At 45.0% G+C, this 15,582-nt stretch overlaps 1 protein-coding gene across 18 annotated transcripts in view; it reads right to left on the reverse strand.

Moving 5' to 3' along the window:
- ptprfb (protein tyrosine phosphatase receptor type Fb) overlaps positions 1 to 15,582 on the reverse strand; it is a 162,758-nt gene that overhangs the window by 10,271 nt on the left and 136,905 nt on the right. For 12 of the 18 annotated variants that reach the window (XM_047331775.1, XM_035633167.2, XM_047331776.1 and 9 more), the window contains 7 exons: positions 14,052 to 14,084; positions 12,480 to 12,577; positions 9,165 to 9,288; positions 8,722 to 8,897; positions 3,676 to 3,795; positions 2,737 to 2,891; positions 1,482 to 1,767 (listed from right to left, as the gene is read on the reverse strand). In XM_047331775.1, coding sequence (XP_047187731.1) covers positions 1,482 to 1,767; positions 2,737 to 2,891; positions 3,676 to 3,795; positions 8,722 to 8,897; positions 9,165 to 9,288; positions 12,480 to 12,577; positions 14,052 to 14,084 — 992 coding nt within the window. The remainder of the gene's footprint in view (positions 1 to 1,481; positions 1,768 to 2,736; positions 2,892 to 3,675; positions 3,796 to 8,721; positions 8,898 to 9,164; positions 9,289 to 12,479; positions 12,578 to 14,051; positions 14,085 to 15,582) is intronic. The other 6 variants (XM_047331773.1, XM_047331772.1, XM_047331771.1 and 3 more) reach the window with 1 other exon arrangement.

Here is a 15,582-nt window from a genome sequence, read left to right on the forward strand (position 1 = left end):
AAACAACTCTGCTCTGTGGTTTCTCCTTTTCTTTTGTTTTTAAAGTAAAACGTCCGCACAGCAAATGACAGATTCCTCCTATTGCATCTTATTTATTGGTGTTGCTTTGATGGTTTCACTGTGAATAAATTACTAACTGTTATTGAGTAAGCCCCTGCGACTCCCATTTTTGTTGACAGTCTATTAACAGGGGGGCTGAAGCACGAGTAATTTAAATATATCTACCGGTTTAACTTAGGCAACATCCACACTCCGGAGTTTTAAAGCACCTGAAGCGGAGAAGTTTGGAAGTGCTGCCGGCCCTGTTTCTGTTTGGAAACTCTGTAGCTTTGTTGCTGCAAAAACAGCCTTGACGCAGTCACCCGCGTTTTTGCATTCTGATTGGTTCCGATCAGTCACGACTCGTTAAGAACCTTCTAGTTCCACCTCATCGTCGGCCCAAGACAAGAATCCCCTCGTCTTACTTTTGAACCGTTGTTGTTTATCGTTTATAATATTTCCTGTAAGTAAGCAATGGACTGCAGAGTGGACAGTCTGCTTCCTGTTTACACCAGCATGCGCGTGCTCAGTGCACGTGAATGGCTGTGTGATATGAACATTTCTGTGTAAATTTGCCATTCCTCTTCGTTGATTGAATTTGCTATGTTTGTTGTATTCGTTTTCTCAGATTGCCTTTTGTGTAATAAATGATCATTGTTTTGTTTGAGCCATCGCTTGTCCTTGCTCATTTGCTATGGTATCAGAGCCGGGCCATAACTGTCTGGACAGGGATTTCTGCAATACTGATACAGAGCTAATGCGCTCGTCTGGGCGAAGACAGTTTTCATTTAAAAATGCTGTTTTAAAATGAAAACCGTTCTAGTATGGACGTAGCCCAAGTCGACTCCATAGAGAACCGGAGCTTCCTTTGAGGAGTGGATGTGTGTGACGAGCTCAGAGCTGGCAGAGGACGAGGGCACAGATGGACGGCACAGGAGTGTGCATGGACGGTCATGGTCACGGTGGATTTGTGCACGCGCGTGTTGTGGCCAGACTGTGTGGGCACGGAGGCTGTGGCCCCCACATACGCCACCAACCATTCTCTCACTCTTTGGTTCTCCGTCTTTGGCAGAAGTGTAGATGATATTATCACTTCAAACAGAATGGATCATGGACATAAGAGGGCTGATGCTGCACTGGGAGGAAAGTGTGTAATCACATCACAGTTGATGGCTATTGACAGAAGGTGTGTGTGTGTGTGTGTGTGTGTGTGTGTGTGTGAGTCACCTTGAGCCGCAGCTGTGTGTCTGTGTGTGTGTGTTAGTGCCAGTCATTTTGTAATTCTCCATGTGTAGGTGGGTTGTGCTCATGTGTATTTGATGCTGTGAACCGATGCTTCTGCGTTAGCTGCTGTGACATTGCAGCACTAATATCAACAACTGAACTGACCCCTTATGTAATACTTGTGTAACGCTTGTCTGAGGCGTGTGTTCATCAGTCACCTTGAACTCCAGCTCCATGGCAGTGACCGTCTCGCCGGGCGGGGGCTGGGTGAGTTTCTGGATGTGTGCGTACAGGTTGCGGGCCAGCACCTCAGTGTTGCCGCAGGTGGCGGCCTCCAGCAGCGCCTCGTGGATGAAGATGTACTGGTCCTCGGTCTGGACCATGTAGTTCCTCTGGGCACGCATGCACGTCACGTGGCCATAGATGTCCACGGACTTCTCGTGCTTCATGCGCTCCAGCATGGCGTCGATCACGATGAAGCAGCCGGTCCTGCCCACGCCCGCACTGAAGGAGAGACACAGGGGGGCAGAGACGAGCCGTAAATCATTTTATCTCCCCCTTTATATATATATATATAATAGATAATTGTTTTATGTGTGTTTACATGGTTATAAAAGATCGACTGATAGAACAAACACATCTATACAGACTCAACACACATTAAAGCACTGAGCTGAACTGGTAAATCCAAAGTCATTATGAGCCGTTCAACCACAACTGTACTGAGCTTATCAAGATAAAAATTGTCGTATCAGTCAATATCGATTTTCACGGTAAATGTCACTTTTTTTCCCTCCCGGTTGAAGGTTGGTGGTTTTAAACTCTTCTCTATGGACAGAGAATGAGAAACTGTCACTAAACAGCAAAACATTACATTAAATCCAATTATATATTATACCAACTTGCCATGTTTGCACAACGCATAAGCAATACATTGATATAGAATGAACTTTTCTCATATTGCTATTGATAAAAAATATAGTTGGTGAATTATTGTTACTGTTTTATGGCCCGGCCTGAGCTGAGTTAATGCTTTGTCCACTTGAATTTTCCACATAAACTACAAATGGGTTCCGTATTTCAAGCAGTCACTTCTTACATAAAAATGTTCATTTAATCTCTCTCCCACTCTGAACTATTCCATTTCAAATTGTGATTTCATACTGTAACAATAATGTAAGAAGTGGTTTAAACATTAATTTTGACACTATAGCTCAATTCAGAGTTATATTATCTCCAAACAATATTTTTTTGTTTTATCTCAGCATTGATGCATTTGATATACACCTTCTTTTTTTTCCAGGGTACTGAAATACCTTTTTTGTGTCTATATCACAGCGTTAATTGAACATATTATAAAAAACAACATAAAACATGAAACGAGCAATTACTTGTAAACACAATTGTCCAAAGAAAGAAGGGAATTGATTTTCCGTATGCACACAGATTGAGTCCATCTCCGTATGCACCCACCTGCAGTGGACCACCATCGGCCCTGCATCCGGAGGATTGCAGGACTTGACCCGCCGTAGGAAGGCCAGGATGGGCGTGGGATACTCCGGCACCCCGTGATCTGGCCAAGCCATGAACTGGAACTGTCTCACCTCTCTCTTCTCACTGGAGCCGTTCTACAGGAGGGAGTCATTCGAGCGGAGAGGTGTTAGCTCGAGCTCGGCGGGATGCGGTGACATTGTGAAATGTAATTGGCTGCTTTTTAAGATGGAACGTTGTCACGCTGGGAACAATTGTTTTGGAGCAGGTAAAGGTGACACTGTCTGATGAAAGGGAGCTGAAATTCTACAGTTAATTTTTTGAAAAGAACGAGCGATCTAATTGTCAGAAATGCAGCTATTTTAAGCAAAAAGGTCCCGATTTGACTCGGAACTTTGATGGCAGCGCATGACGTGCTCTACTTTCATGGCTGTGATTATTCTGCCAGTGCAGGTGTAGATAAAAAGTGTATAATTTTGGAGTTGAACTCAGTTCCTTGGCATTGTCACCAATTCCGATTGAAACCAAGAAGCTGCTCCAGCTGGAGACTTCCTTTGATTGGGAATTATAATGATGTTAGAAATTATAAGCACGTAATGGAAGAGGAGAAATTAAAGGCAAAAGTATCAGTCACATCACCACAGCATTGAAGTGTATGAATCAAAGTAAAAAAATAGAAATCTTTCATTAGCTGTTAGAAAACCCAGAGACAAATCTTGGATGTTAAAAAACCAATTACAGAAGTGAAATAAACGATTCCAGTGGTAATAGCCTTTATCGCCCTTCAGAAAAATAAGAAGTTGCGTTGTATAATACGACCCCGTTAATGATAGGCCGCAATTACCTGCCGGGGAACATGTCCCTCATGAGAAACGCCTCGCCATATGGGTAACTGCAGACGAAAAAAAGGCTGCACTGTACCTTGTAGAGGGCGAAGGTACGGACGCTGTAAGTGGCCAACTCCACGGTGTCCAGCATGGTGACCTGGATCATCCCATAGGTCTCGGTTCCTCGTGCTGGCCAGTACTGGTCACACTTCACCTGGCAGAGCGGGAGAGAGAGGGCACGCTGTCAGGAGTGAACTGCCTCCTACGTCCGCCGTGGGGCAGGTGAGAGGACTAGTAGGATCACACAATGATTAGCAAGGGGGGGGGGGGGACACGAGCGAGGTCGGGCTTTGTTCGCCGTCTAATTAAAAAAACTGAAGACTCGGAGTCAGCTCCGCTACCCTTTGTGAAATGAGCAGCGGCGCATCAGGCCGTGTGCATCCTTGTGTGTCTGCATTTGACACAGGCATCAAAAGGGGCATTGAAAAGCCTGTGATCATTTTCAATTAGCTAATTGTCAGGTGGCTTGCGAACCCCTTTTTGTCTCCCGTGCTTTTGGCGCATCAGTGATGATTGTGGAGGGAGATGTGTTCTGGTCTGTCGCGATGGGCCGGCGGGTTCCGCCACCTGGCTCCATTTATGTGCAGAGAAAAAAATGTAAATGTGGATGAAGCTATAGATTCTTCAATCATTGGCATTACTTCACTGTGTGTCTTTGAAAAAAGACAGACTGGCCCCTTTGCTTCAATTTTTCTAACCTCACTCCTCGCCGTTGCTAAGGCCTAATTGGCAACGGTCCTCTTCCTCACTCCCATATCTACATAAACCCTTTGATGAAACACACCACCGGCTCTCACTGGGGTTCAAACAGAACATGTTCTGGAAACACTGGGAGAATTGAGTCAAAGATAGGCCATCGTACACTTGCACAACCGAGCTTCATTTGATTTTTACGCCTAATTCAAAAGTGTTTCATGAAGTACGGAGGATTGACGTGATAAGTCACATCGTTATCTGAGCACCAGGCAAAGGTCGAGCTTTCTTGAGGTTTCTGGGTTCCGCTAATTTTCGGTGAATGTCGAGACAAAAAGAAAAAAAACGCATGACATTTAAGCTGTTTTCCGACATGAACTCCAGACAATGTACAGACAAACTCTTTTTCCTGTTGTAATCTCACATGGGCTCACTCGGACATGTTCCGGAAATGTTACTAGCTTCTGAAAAATGTCCGGAGCAACATTTGCGTTGTCACATACAGTGCAGCGCCTCCGCGAGAATGTCCAGACTTCAGGTCTGACAGCAGCTGTAGTTTGACAGGTTCCTCACAATTGTCCTTTTGGGTCATATTGGTAAATCGCAGATAAACACCGAAACAATACTCTGCCGTATTTCACTTTCCATGTAGAAACTGAGCAGGCACTCTTCTCACGTCAGAATTTCTGGGACAAGGACTCGCCGCTATTGATTTGGAAAACACGAGAGGCGGAGGTGTGATGCCGGGAAGCTAATCATACTGCAGTACTGAGCTGACATTTGGAAGCACCTTGGCCGCCTCAGCGAGCCGGTGCAAATCGGCAAAATGCGCTGAAAATTCCCCCCTTCACATTTCACGTCGCCCAGTGACAGCTTCCCTTCAGAGGCAGAGGGAGACATCACCGGGAAACTCAATTGACTGATAGGGAACCGCTCGCAGTACAAACATATGGATTAGCAGTCACCACTGTAATGAATATCTCTGAGGTTGGATGGCAAATTCTCCCCTCGCAATCACACACACACACACACACACACACACACACACACACACACACACACACACACACACACACACACACACACACACACACACACACACACACACACACACACACACACACACACACACACACACACACACAGAGACCACAGCTTTCAGTATCATCTGCTTCTGCTTTGAACTTTGTTTCTCACATGTCATCGCCTGGCCTTCTTCAGAGGACGCACGCACGCCTACACACACACACACACACACACACACACACACACACACACACACACACACACACACACACACACACACACACACACACACACACACACACACACACACACACACACACACACACACACACACACACACACACACACACACACACACACACACACACACACACACACACAGCGAGTAATACTTCTGGTCTCATTTGGAGTTGTGACCTTTTAGGGTTTAACTAACTGGTTGTGATAAGCGCTGAAATGTGCCTGCTGCCGGATCTCATCATAATTGTCAAGCTCCTGCTCTGTTTGGCACAAGGCATCAGTCTGACTGTGTGTTGGGAGGTTGACTCACTCACCGTATGTGTGTGTGTGTTTGTGTGAGAGAGAAAGAGATAAAAAGAGCAGGTGTATTTATGGAAAGGGCCTGGACACAATAACAGGAATCCCTGACAATGCAGCAATATCACATGTCTAATTAGGACTTCTTTTTTTTGTGTGATGTTTTGTAATTATCTTATTAAATGACTATTCATCATCAACTTGCGAACACTGTTTGCTTGATGCAATTGGCAGCCTGAGAGGATTTTTCAGGGCTGCTCCACTTATTTAACAATGTCATTCTCGATGCGGCGGCAATTTAATCCGGTCAATTCACTGTTTGTTGAATCATATTGCATTTGGAAAAAAAAGTCATTTAAAATTCCTGACAAGACATTTACACCCCATACATCATGCTAATTGTCATTTAACTAAACAATCACACCCCGAATAGTGGAGCTTATAATTGTGATTAATAAACACTGCACTTTACTGTTGAAAGAGTAATACAATACACATATTTTAATAATGCACTTACAATTTTTTTTTGCTATAATTATTATTAACATGTTGCTATAAACAATTTACACTATTTGCAAAAAAGCAAAAAAACTAAAACCCATTAAATGAAGTCATACTAAAGATTTCGAGTTGGTCTGATATAAAATGTTTCCACCCCCGGCGAGAGCAGGGCAGATTTGCTTCTTTGTGTCTCCCTCCATAGTATCAGGAAGCCAATTGATTTTCAAATGCGTGTAGGGAGTGCGGACAGGCAGGAGTGAACATTTCATTCCAACTTCCTTGATGTTGTGAGGTTTTCCATTATTTTGTAACTATAATTGTAACAATTATTTTGTAATTGAAAATGTGCGGCTGTGACTCGGGGAAACGGAAGCCCGGTGCTGCCACTCAGCCACATTAAAAACTGTGCGGAGAAAGGAGGAAAGGAATGCGCAGATATTCTCGCTGAGATTGACTGAATTTGTAATGAAAGTCATCTTATCCAACATTACCACGCTGCGGGTATTCTCCGAGGCACAAATAAATGAGCTCTGCTCCAAATAGACTCATAATTTACTCAATGATTGATAACATCAACAGCACAAAATTAAGACTGATGATTGCGCGTTGAAGGACGACGAGTCATTTCAAGTCGTCACTTGACTAAGTGTTGCTGTAAGTACTCGCTACTGGTGGAACTCAACTTCAGGTGTGATTCCCTCCCAACCCGCAAAAACATTTCTGGATTTTGGAAGTGAAAACTTTCATTTACAATCTCGTATTACTTCCACGTCTCATTCTGGGGACTCTCTTCCATCAGGGAACTGTATGCACACACTAATAATGCAGGCAGGGCTCCATGCTGATTCGTTTCCTCCGAGGAATTCACGAGCATGATTTTGTGGTGGTAATTAAATAAACCCATCCCAATTTTGAATCTCAAGTAGCCTATGTGCTTCTTCTTCTTTTCTTTTTTTTGTTGCTTTTATTAACTTGAGTGTATTTGTAGGAGCACACGAGTGTTGTTGGGTGACAATCCTCTTAACTCCAACTCCAGAGTTTCCATTATAGTGCCGAGGCTTTCAAGAGCCAAATTCAGAAAGTGCGTCCACAAATGAAACGCCGTGTCTATAAAACCTTGGCGTGGTGTCGCAAAAATAAGAATGCGAAGCAATGAAGTTTTGAACCTTCTGAGCAAATTTTCTAAACAATGAATGAAAGAGAATTTGCTTCATTATGAACCTGTAAATATAACTACACTGTCATACGCTGAAAAATGTTCTAACTTTCAGTAGAGGGGTATGAACGTGTATTCATATGCAAGGTTGCCATGGTTAACTGCAAATCAGTGGCAAAGAAGAGACTGGAGGGGAAAATGGGAATCGGTAAAAATGAAGGTATTTGGGCAATTTTGCCTCGCAAATAGATTCCGGAGGAGCTCATGAAGACGTTGTTAGAGGCCGCGGACGACTCGGGAGGAGAGGAGCAACGCGAAGCGATACTGTCCACAGACAACCAAACTATGCTTCGAGGTGCTCGTGACTTTGATCAGGCTGACAAATCCTGCTCCAAAGTGGGACTGGGGGTCTTCATGCCTTCAGGCTTTGTTGGGTGTAACGTCACTCCTCCGCTGTGGAGCTACATAAATATATACATGCATGAGTCAGGAAACTCAATTTCTGGCCACATTTCAACTTTGCGACAGCGGAGACTGTCCAATACGTCACAGTACTGTCGACTTCAAGGGCCCCAAGTTTTACGTGAAGGTAATTTGTTTTCACTCCTGGGTCGCAGGTCTCCTGGTGGTTGGCTTGGTAACAAAATAGTTGTAAAAGGTGTTGTATCACATGAAAGGTGACATGAATTCACACACCTCTTCTATCATAATCTGCTGCGAGCAACGTTGTTTTGATGACATTTCACAACAGGGAATGTGCTTATGGTTTCTTTTCTTTACCAGTTTATTAAATACTCTCACAGAGCCACATCTATCTCCACAGTCTCGTGGCAGCGCTGGAGAACGGTCTGGCTGCAGCCATTGTCATTCTGCTATAAAGGAAAAGAATACAAAAAAAACACCCTTGCTTTTTTTGTATTTCTTAAACCAATTACAATTGTGTTCTGTAACGCTAAGCCCCGGATGCAGTGGTGGTGCCCCTGCAAATAGTCTAAAGGGCGGAGCTTGTTCACTCTAATGCTCTCATTGCTTCGTATGTTGTTTATTATTGACAAATGATGTAAGTAGATCTTTGCACATTGAATAATGCATCATAAGGAATTAGCCATTAGAGGTGAAGTCACCTGACAGTTTAATAGTGAATCACACAGTTTTTTCTCCCCTTACCCGTGACTTCTCCTCCAGTCTCGTCATCATGACGATGGTGTTGGATCTCTGCTCCCACACCATCCTCCAGAAGTCGCTCAGCGTCTCTGGCAGCGGCCCCTGCGTGGCGATGTAGGCATTCTGCTTCCTGTAGCCGTCGATGTAGTTGGAGTTGATGTAGTCACTGCCCGGAACCGCTGTGATGAAGAGCAGTGCGCGTATACATCATAATGATACACAGTAGAGTTATTCGATCTGATAATATTGTGCTGTTGTCGAGCACTTTGACACAATCCGCCTCTGCGCGGTTTCTTTCCAATAAACATGAACGTTGATGAGAAACAGATGCACGGGCGTTCATGATTAAAGTGGAGATCGCTGAAGCGGCAGCTGCATTCACACACAACGTCCTTGGTACCGTCAATGGCCACCAGAAGGGGTTAAGTGGCTACATGAGCTCTTACCGTCAACCGAGGTGAGCACCACTCTGGAGTGGTCATAGGCGATGACGTTTGCATAGCGATTCTTTGGCTTGTTGACTTCCATGTTGGAGTTCTCCCAGGTAAACTGCTGGCCCGGATCAATGGACTGTGAGAAAGGGCAGGAATGAAAGGAGGGAAAGCAGACGGGAAGAAAGAAAAAAAAATGGGAGAGAGAACAATTAGAAGAGAGTGGACAGAGAAAAAAAAGAGCCAAGAAAAAAGAAAAAGAAAACGGAGAGCACAAAGAGAGGCTCTTGAGAATAACACTGGTAAAGGGATGGGGCAAAATTACACCGCTGTCTGCTGTCAACCTTTCTAAGGCAGTATACCACGGACAAAAGTCCTTTAAAAGGAACATATACCCACATAGTGTCACTTAAAAAGCCACAGTAGAGTGCTACAGGTAAGTGGTTTTATATTGTGTGGGACACTGTGCAGGCTGAGGCAATCACTTCACAAAGATTGCTGGATACACTGCGACTGCTGCCGGTCGCATTAACCGGTTAACTTTTTTGCCTGGCATTCGATGCTAATGAAGCAGGAACACAAAAAGCACTTGTTGCGCTCAAATCATCTTCATCAATTGAGCCAAAATGTTCCCCCGATGTCTAAACCCAACATGTTGAAAATGAATTGGCTCGAAAAAAGGAGTTGCAGGCAACCACAAACACTCATCCTCTCCCTTTAGGAGAGTCCTGTTCAATTACATCATTCTCCAAAGTCACGTGGCTGATCGCATGCGGTGACCACGGTCCGTCTCCTTTCTTTTCCCCGTTTCTGTTTCTGCTGCCTTTTCTCGCGCTCTATTTCTGTCTCGCCTTCTCCCTTTCAGTTTTTAACCCTTTACATTTCACGTCATCCGTCTCCCGGCCTGAGACGACAGCAGACTGCGTGCGTATCGATCTGGGGGAGATATGTGACAGCCTCCCATCCCTTGGCTCAATAATGTCACAGTCTCTTGTTATTCTGCATCGATCTCCCCCAGCTCACACCGGACCCACGTCCACTAATTCCCCAGACGAATCCAGCAGGACTCAAGACTGACACATTTGGAATTCCTTCAATGACGTGATGGGGCGGCTGCAGTAAATTAATTATTAGGGATTATTTTATTGTCAAAACTTGACAGCTCAAACATAATAATGATTAGGACTCGATTAAGGACTTAATTAAGGGTGCGAGGTGGAGTTGCTTCACTATAACAACCACGATAATTTGGTACAGGAACAGAAAATAAACTTTCAATACTCTCCTGCACCAACAGTAACTTTATAGTTCTCATTATGTTGTCCTACAGAGTAAAAATATGGGATAAACAAATATAAACGAGCTGTTATAGACCTGACTACTTTACCAGAGAAAGCCATGTGCACGCTATTTGATCTTGAACAAGATTAGAAAAATGTGGAGTGCTCATATGCAAAAAAACCTTCACCACAGCTCCAAATTGCTCATTGGTGAGAGTCATGTGGGCACAGGCCTATTGCTGCTGATGAGCTCAGCACTGCCAATTTCTCTGTCCCTGCCTGCCGGTACGAAGAGAAGGATTTAATTTGCAGTCAAAACATGTCATATCCATTTGGGAGCTCAGTGAACACAGCGGGCACACAAGACTGATGACAACTAGCAAACAAGTAAGGTGGAGTTGGTGGAGAGAGGTGAGAAGCAAACGGCAAAGGTATTCCCACTCACACACTGGAAAGGCTTTCAAATGAATATAATGATAGCGCTATGGCGACTGCGGCGTGATATTGCTTCCTGTCAGGGGGAGCTGCAGCATGCCTGATTGGCAAATTCTGCTCATTACCCAGTGTGCACATAGCTCAGTGTGCTGCGGCCCGGCGTTGGGGGTAAAGGAAGTGTCAGGCCGCCTGAAACATCAGGGAGACGAAGTGTTGAAGCCTCTACAAATTCTGTGCCATGGGGTAAGGCGCAACGGGAGCAGCCGGCGAACGTGACTGTGACAAAGCGACATGAGCTCTGCCACAGCGGCTCGTTTGGCTCAGAGACGGGTGGCCATCTGCCGGGCATCGGTGGGGGGGGGGGGTCTTCCCTGGCTTGGAATGACTGGTGCAGGGAGGGAATGGGGCCCGGAGCCCGGAGCCTGCACTCCTACAGGCCACTTCTCTGGCTTGATTCGTTTACATTAACTCAACATGCCGGGAGGGCAATGTGCTGGAGGGGCACGGAGCAACACGACCTCCCCAGTTAGCTGATCATTTCACAGCGAACCACATCAAAAATCAATTACATTTATATACTGTGAAATAAAAGGCAAAACTCTGCATACATAAATAAAACATGTGACATTTTTATCCTGCATTATAAGGGGCTTTTTCTTAAAGATTTCAAGACTTTGGTTTTAATCTATCCTCACTGATATAAATGGTAAAGACAAAATATTCCCAGTATTATAACGCAATACAAAATTAAAACCACAACAAACTACATACTCAATAATGACCATGAGGTTGACCAAAGACCTCTCAAACTTAATAGTAATTAGTAATTGATAGAACCGTTATATGAGGCTCTTAAATCAAGGTTATTTTCACAGTAAACACTGGACAGGGCAGATAACAGAAGAGCGTTGGCTGAAGTCTAAGGCTCGTGGTGACGCTCGGGGAAAGGTCACGTGGCCACTTAAATAAATTTTCCGTTTCTCTCTGGAGTGTGAAATTGCGCTGCAAAGTTCTACAATCACTCCAGCCGCCATGTTGGATGCGACAATCTGAGGAAAAGACTTGATCAGACAAAACTGATCGGGCAATCAAAGCAACTAAATAAACGGCAGCTCTTGTTCTTCCTGCGTTCAAGGATGTCTCTTCTCTTGATCTGGCCTCGCTCAGTCCCCACAGCAACTATGTGCCACTTTAAATGCAAATTTGCACCCTTCTTCTTTTTTTTCCTTCTTTTTTTTTAAGGAAGAACACTGACAAGAGATAATCCCTCACAGAGCTGCATCGGAGAGAGACCGCCTGCAAAATAACATTCTTCGGGGAAGAACCAAGACGCACACAGATTGCCTAAGCAACTCACCACCTGCTAGTTTTGTGAAAAAGCATCTCGCAGCATTTAATGTAAGTGTTGGTTTCCTGGTGGGATTGGTAATAGAGCTGTAAAAATGACTGAAGAATGTCTGTGAAAGAAGTCTTCCATAATCCATTTGAATACATGCATACGGGATAAAGGAGATACAAACACAAAATGTCCTCCCAGGCTCCGTAACAAAGAAACACATTGATGCACTCGGAACACACGGAGACACTGGTGCACTTACTAGTGCACGGATCTCACCTCATACTCCTGGGAAAAGCGGAGGCCGTCGTTGGCCTTCAGTCGCTCTATGTGGTCAGACAGGTCAGCGACAGGAATGGGCGGGTGCTCCCTCATTCCTGGGAGAGGAAGAGGCGGAGGAAGAGGGAGAGGGGGAAAAGGACAAAGAGAAGAGTGAGACCAGGCTGTTCCTTCATTGGACATTCACACAGACTCGCACAAACACTGGTTGGACCACAGGGTGAGTGAGGCTGCCAGTGGGACCATGAGGTGGCTGTACAACGGTGAGGAGAGTGCACTTTGTTCAACAATGCATGAAGAGAGGGAGGAGAGAGGGACAGACAGAGAGACAGAGAGAGAGAGAGAGAGAGAGAGAGAGAGAGAGAGAGAGAGAGAGAGAGAGAGAGGGTGCACATGTTGAAACAGGCTGGTGACATTTGGTGATATCGTCATGCTAAGTGAGGAGGACAGAGGTGGGGCTGGCTCGACGATGCACATGAGTGACTGGGTGAGCATGCTCCTGGAGGGAAGCAGGAGGCAGACATCTCTGACTCCACAACGCTCAATTGGTGGCAGAGGTGGGATCAGAGCAAGAACCCACAAGTCTCTACAAATCAGTCACACTGTCACTTCCCAGGGAGGAAAAAAAGAAAAACTGACTGGTCACCAGCCAAAACTCATTTCTTTAAAAAAATCTCTCTTCCCGACAATAGACTATCTTTCGGCCCAGCCTGGAGCGCTTTGGGCTGGATTAATTTCAAACATCCCCCCCCCCCCCCCCCCGCGCACTGCTCTCGAGATTTCTCATCGCCGGTTTATTGGATGATTTATTGCTAATCTACCGACACAAATTCCCCCTGTGCCTCTGAACTTGGCAAGGCTCTGTGCTTAAACGGATTGCTGGGAACTTGCCTTATGTGTAAAAAGTTAACTGTGTGACACGCATGAAGACGCTCTAAAGTTATACATGGAGCATCATTAACCTAACATATTGGCTGGAAGTCACGCAGAGATCAGAAATACACTTTGAAATGGAAGAGATATTAACATTAGCGGCTTTGGCTGAGCGGATCTGTGAGGTCGTGGGTCATGCTTTTAGAGTGGCGACTGCTGCAAGCTCATTATTGCTGCTAATGGCTAATGCTTGGTAACTATGGCCACTGCACAAAAATGAGACCAGACCAATTATACTAATTTAATACTATCACATAGGGGTACCTATGCGCACAATACCATCAGTGTGTATGTGCTTGTTCATGCTCGGGCAGGTCGTTTAAAGCCATGTTATTTGTTAAATGGCGAGTGAAGTCATACATAAGAAGGCTAATGTACAGCGACTGTAAATGTCCGCGCGGCGCAACCATCCATGGAACCACCTAGTCTTGTGCATTCGCACCGAAAAAGGTGTTGTGGGAAGTTCACGGGCGTAGAGGGGACATCGCTGCGTCCTTGGAGAGTGCCAGAGGCATCGGGCTTGTGGGCTTGTGATGTCTGTCAGGATTTGCAACAGGGGGGATGGGATCGGGAGCGAGTGAGACAGGAGGAGAGACTGCATGTGTGGGAAATGCACAGTAGGTGAGAGAGCAGACTAACTTGGAGTGTTGGGACAACGATGAGAGCTGGGACCTGTGGAGAGAGGAGAGTGAAGGAAGGAGGAAGAAGAACACTCAATCAATGGAGTCGGCTCAGGATCAGACCCGGGCCACACAATATCTGCAAATAACCGCTGGAGCTCGCCCGAGTGCGCAGCTGCTGCTGTTTGCCCCCTCAGGACAATTCAAGTTGTGTACTCTAGGCTGTTAAACGGAAGAGCACAAGGTCTGACTTTAAAATACTCCTCAGCGCAGCGGTGCACTTTAGCACTACTACTGTATGTGAGGGGCAAAAAAAAATTATTTTAATTGTATAACCACTTGGATTGGATTTTAATAGCTTTGGGCCATCATTTTAGTTATTGGTGATAGCAGCATTCTAAAAACCAAAAGTTATTACTGAAATCTGGGAAAGGGAAATGTGAGAGGTCAGCCCGTCAGACAGGTCGTAAACAAGAGAGTGCAGCCCATAATCTGGTCATATCCCCGCGATGCAAAAGAAAAACTGTATAACATCAATAGCGTGTTGGGTTTCAGTTGAAACAGGAAGTCATTGTGGTCCTGAGTATTTTTTCAGGTGTTTACATGTCATGAAACTTAACAGGTGTGTGGTTGAGGTCTAAATGAGGGCCGAGTTTGAAGATGGGTGTGGTCCGAGCCATGAGCACTCAAGCATTTGCGTAAGCATGTTGTAATGACTACTGAGTATTCATGGGCCAGAACGTCAAGATGTTGACGTTTGCGTTGCGGCGGTTGTGATCCCATTGCAAAATTGGTCACTTGTTTCAACTGGCAGTTTGGTAGATCATTTTAGACTTAGAACCTAATTTTCACCAAGAGAAATGATGCCCAAAACTACTTCCCTGATAAAATGAGGCCAGGAATTCCTTTTTAAAATGCTCCCCTATGACTACTTACTGCAAATTGCCCTATGCCCTAAATGGCACGACATGCTTTATCTGATGTGTTCAACACAAGTGATCTCATTTCAGTACTTGGTCTGGGAAGGACAAGTCAGGCCATTTAACTCACAGAACCTCACAACTGCTGCTGGCAAGCCAAAAGGTACAGTCCAGGTCTGTTGTATTTTTAAGCCTGGGTCGTATTTTTCAATCTCTCCGGGCCTAAATAATTAACAGGAAAAAGATTTTTTGAATCGGCCAAATATTGAGCGAAAACCGCTTTAATCGTGAAAAACGGCTGCAATGTAAACGCAGAGTGGGTGGGGGCTATTGAAGTGCTTGTTTTTGGGACTGACATGCTCAGCTCGTGATTATAATACATACACACAAATGTCCGACAACATTACGGACAAGTTTCCGTGATGTCTGACATGTAACTGAAGTCTCACTCAAGGAGAAGTCCTGCTCTGAAATCTGACGAGATTTGAGTTGTTGAAGGAAGACTACAGTGTAAACATGAGAGAGGGAGAGAGAGAGAGAGAGTTACAGTACATAGAGGCGTCTGGGGAGGAGTGGAGGGATGTTACAGGGTCGTAGAAGTTGTAGATTAATGTTCTCTGTGTTTCCAGA

This window comes from Scophthalmus maximus, chromosome 5, assembly GCF_022379125.1.
Source record: "Scophthalmus maximus strain ysfricsl-2021 chromosome 5, ASM2237912v1, whole genome shotgun sequence".
NCBI lineage: Eukaryota > Metazoa > Chordata > Actinopteri > Pleuronectiformes > Scophthalmidae > Scophthalmus > Scophthalmus maximus.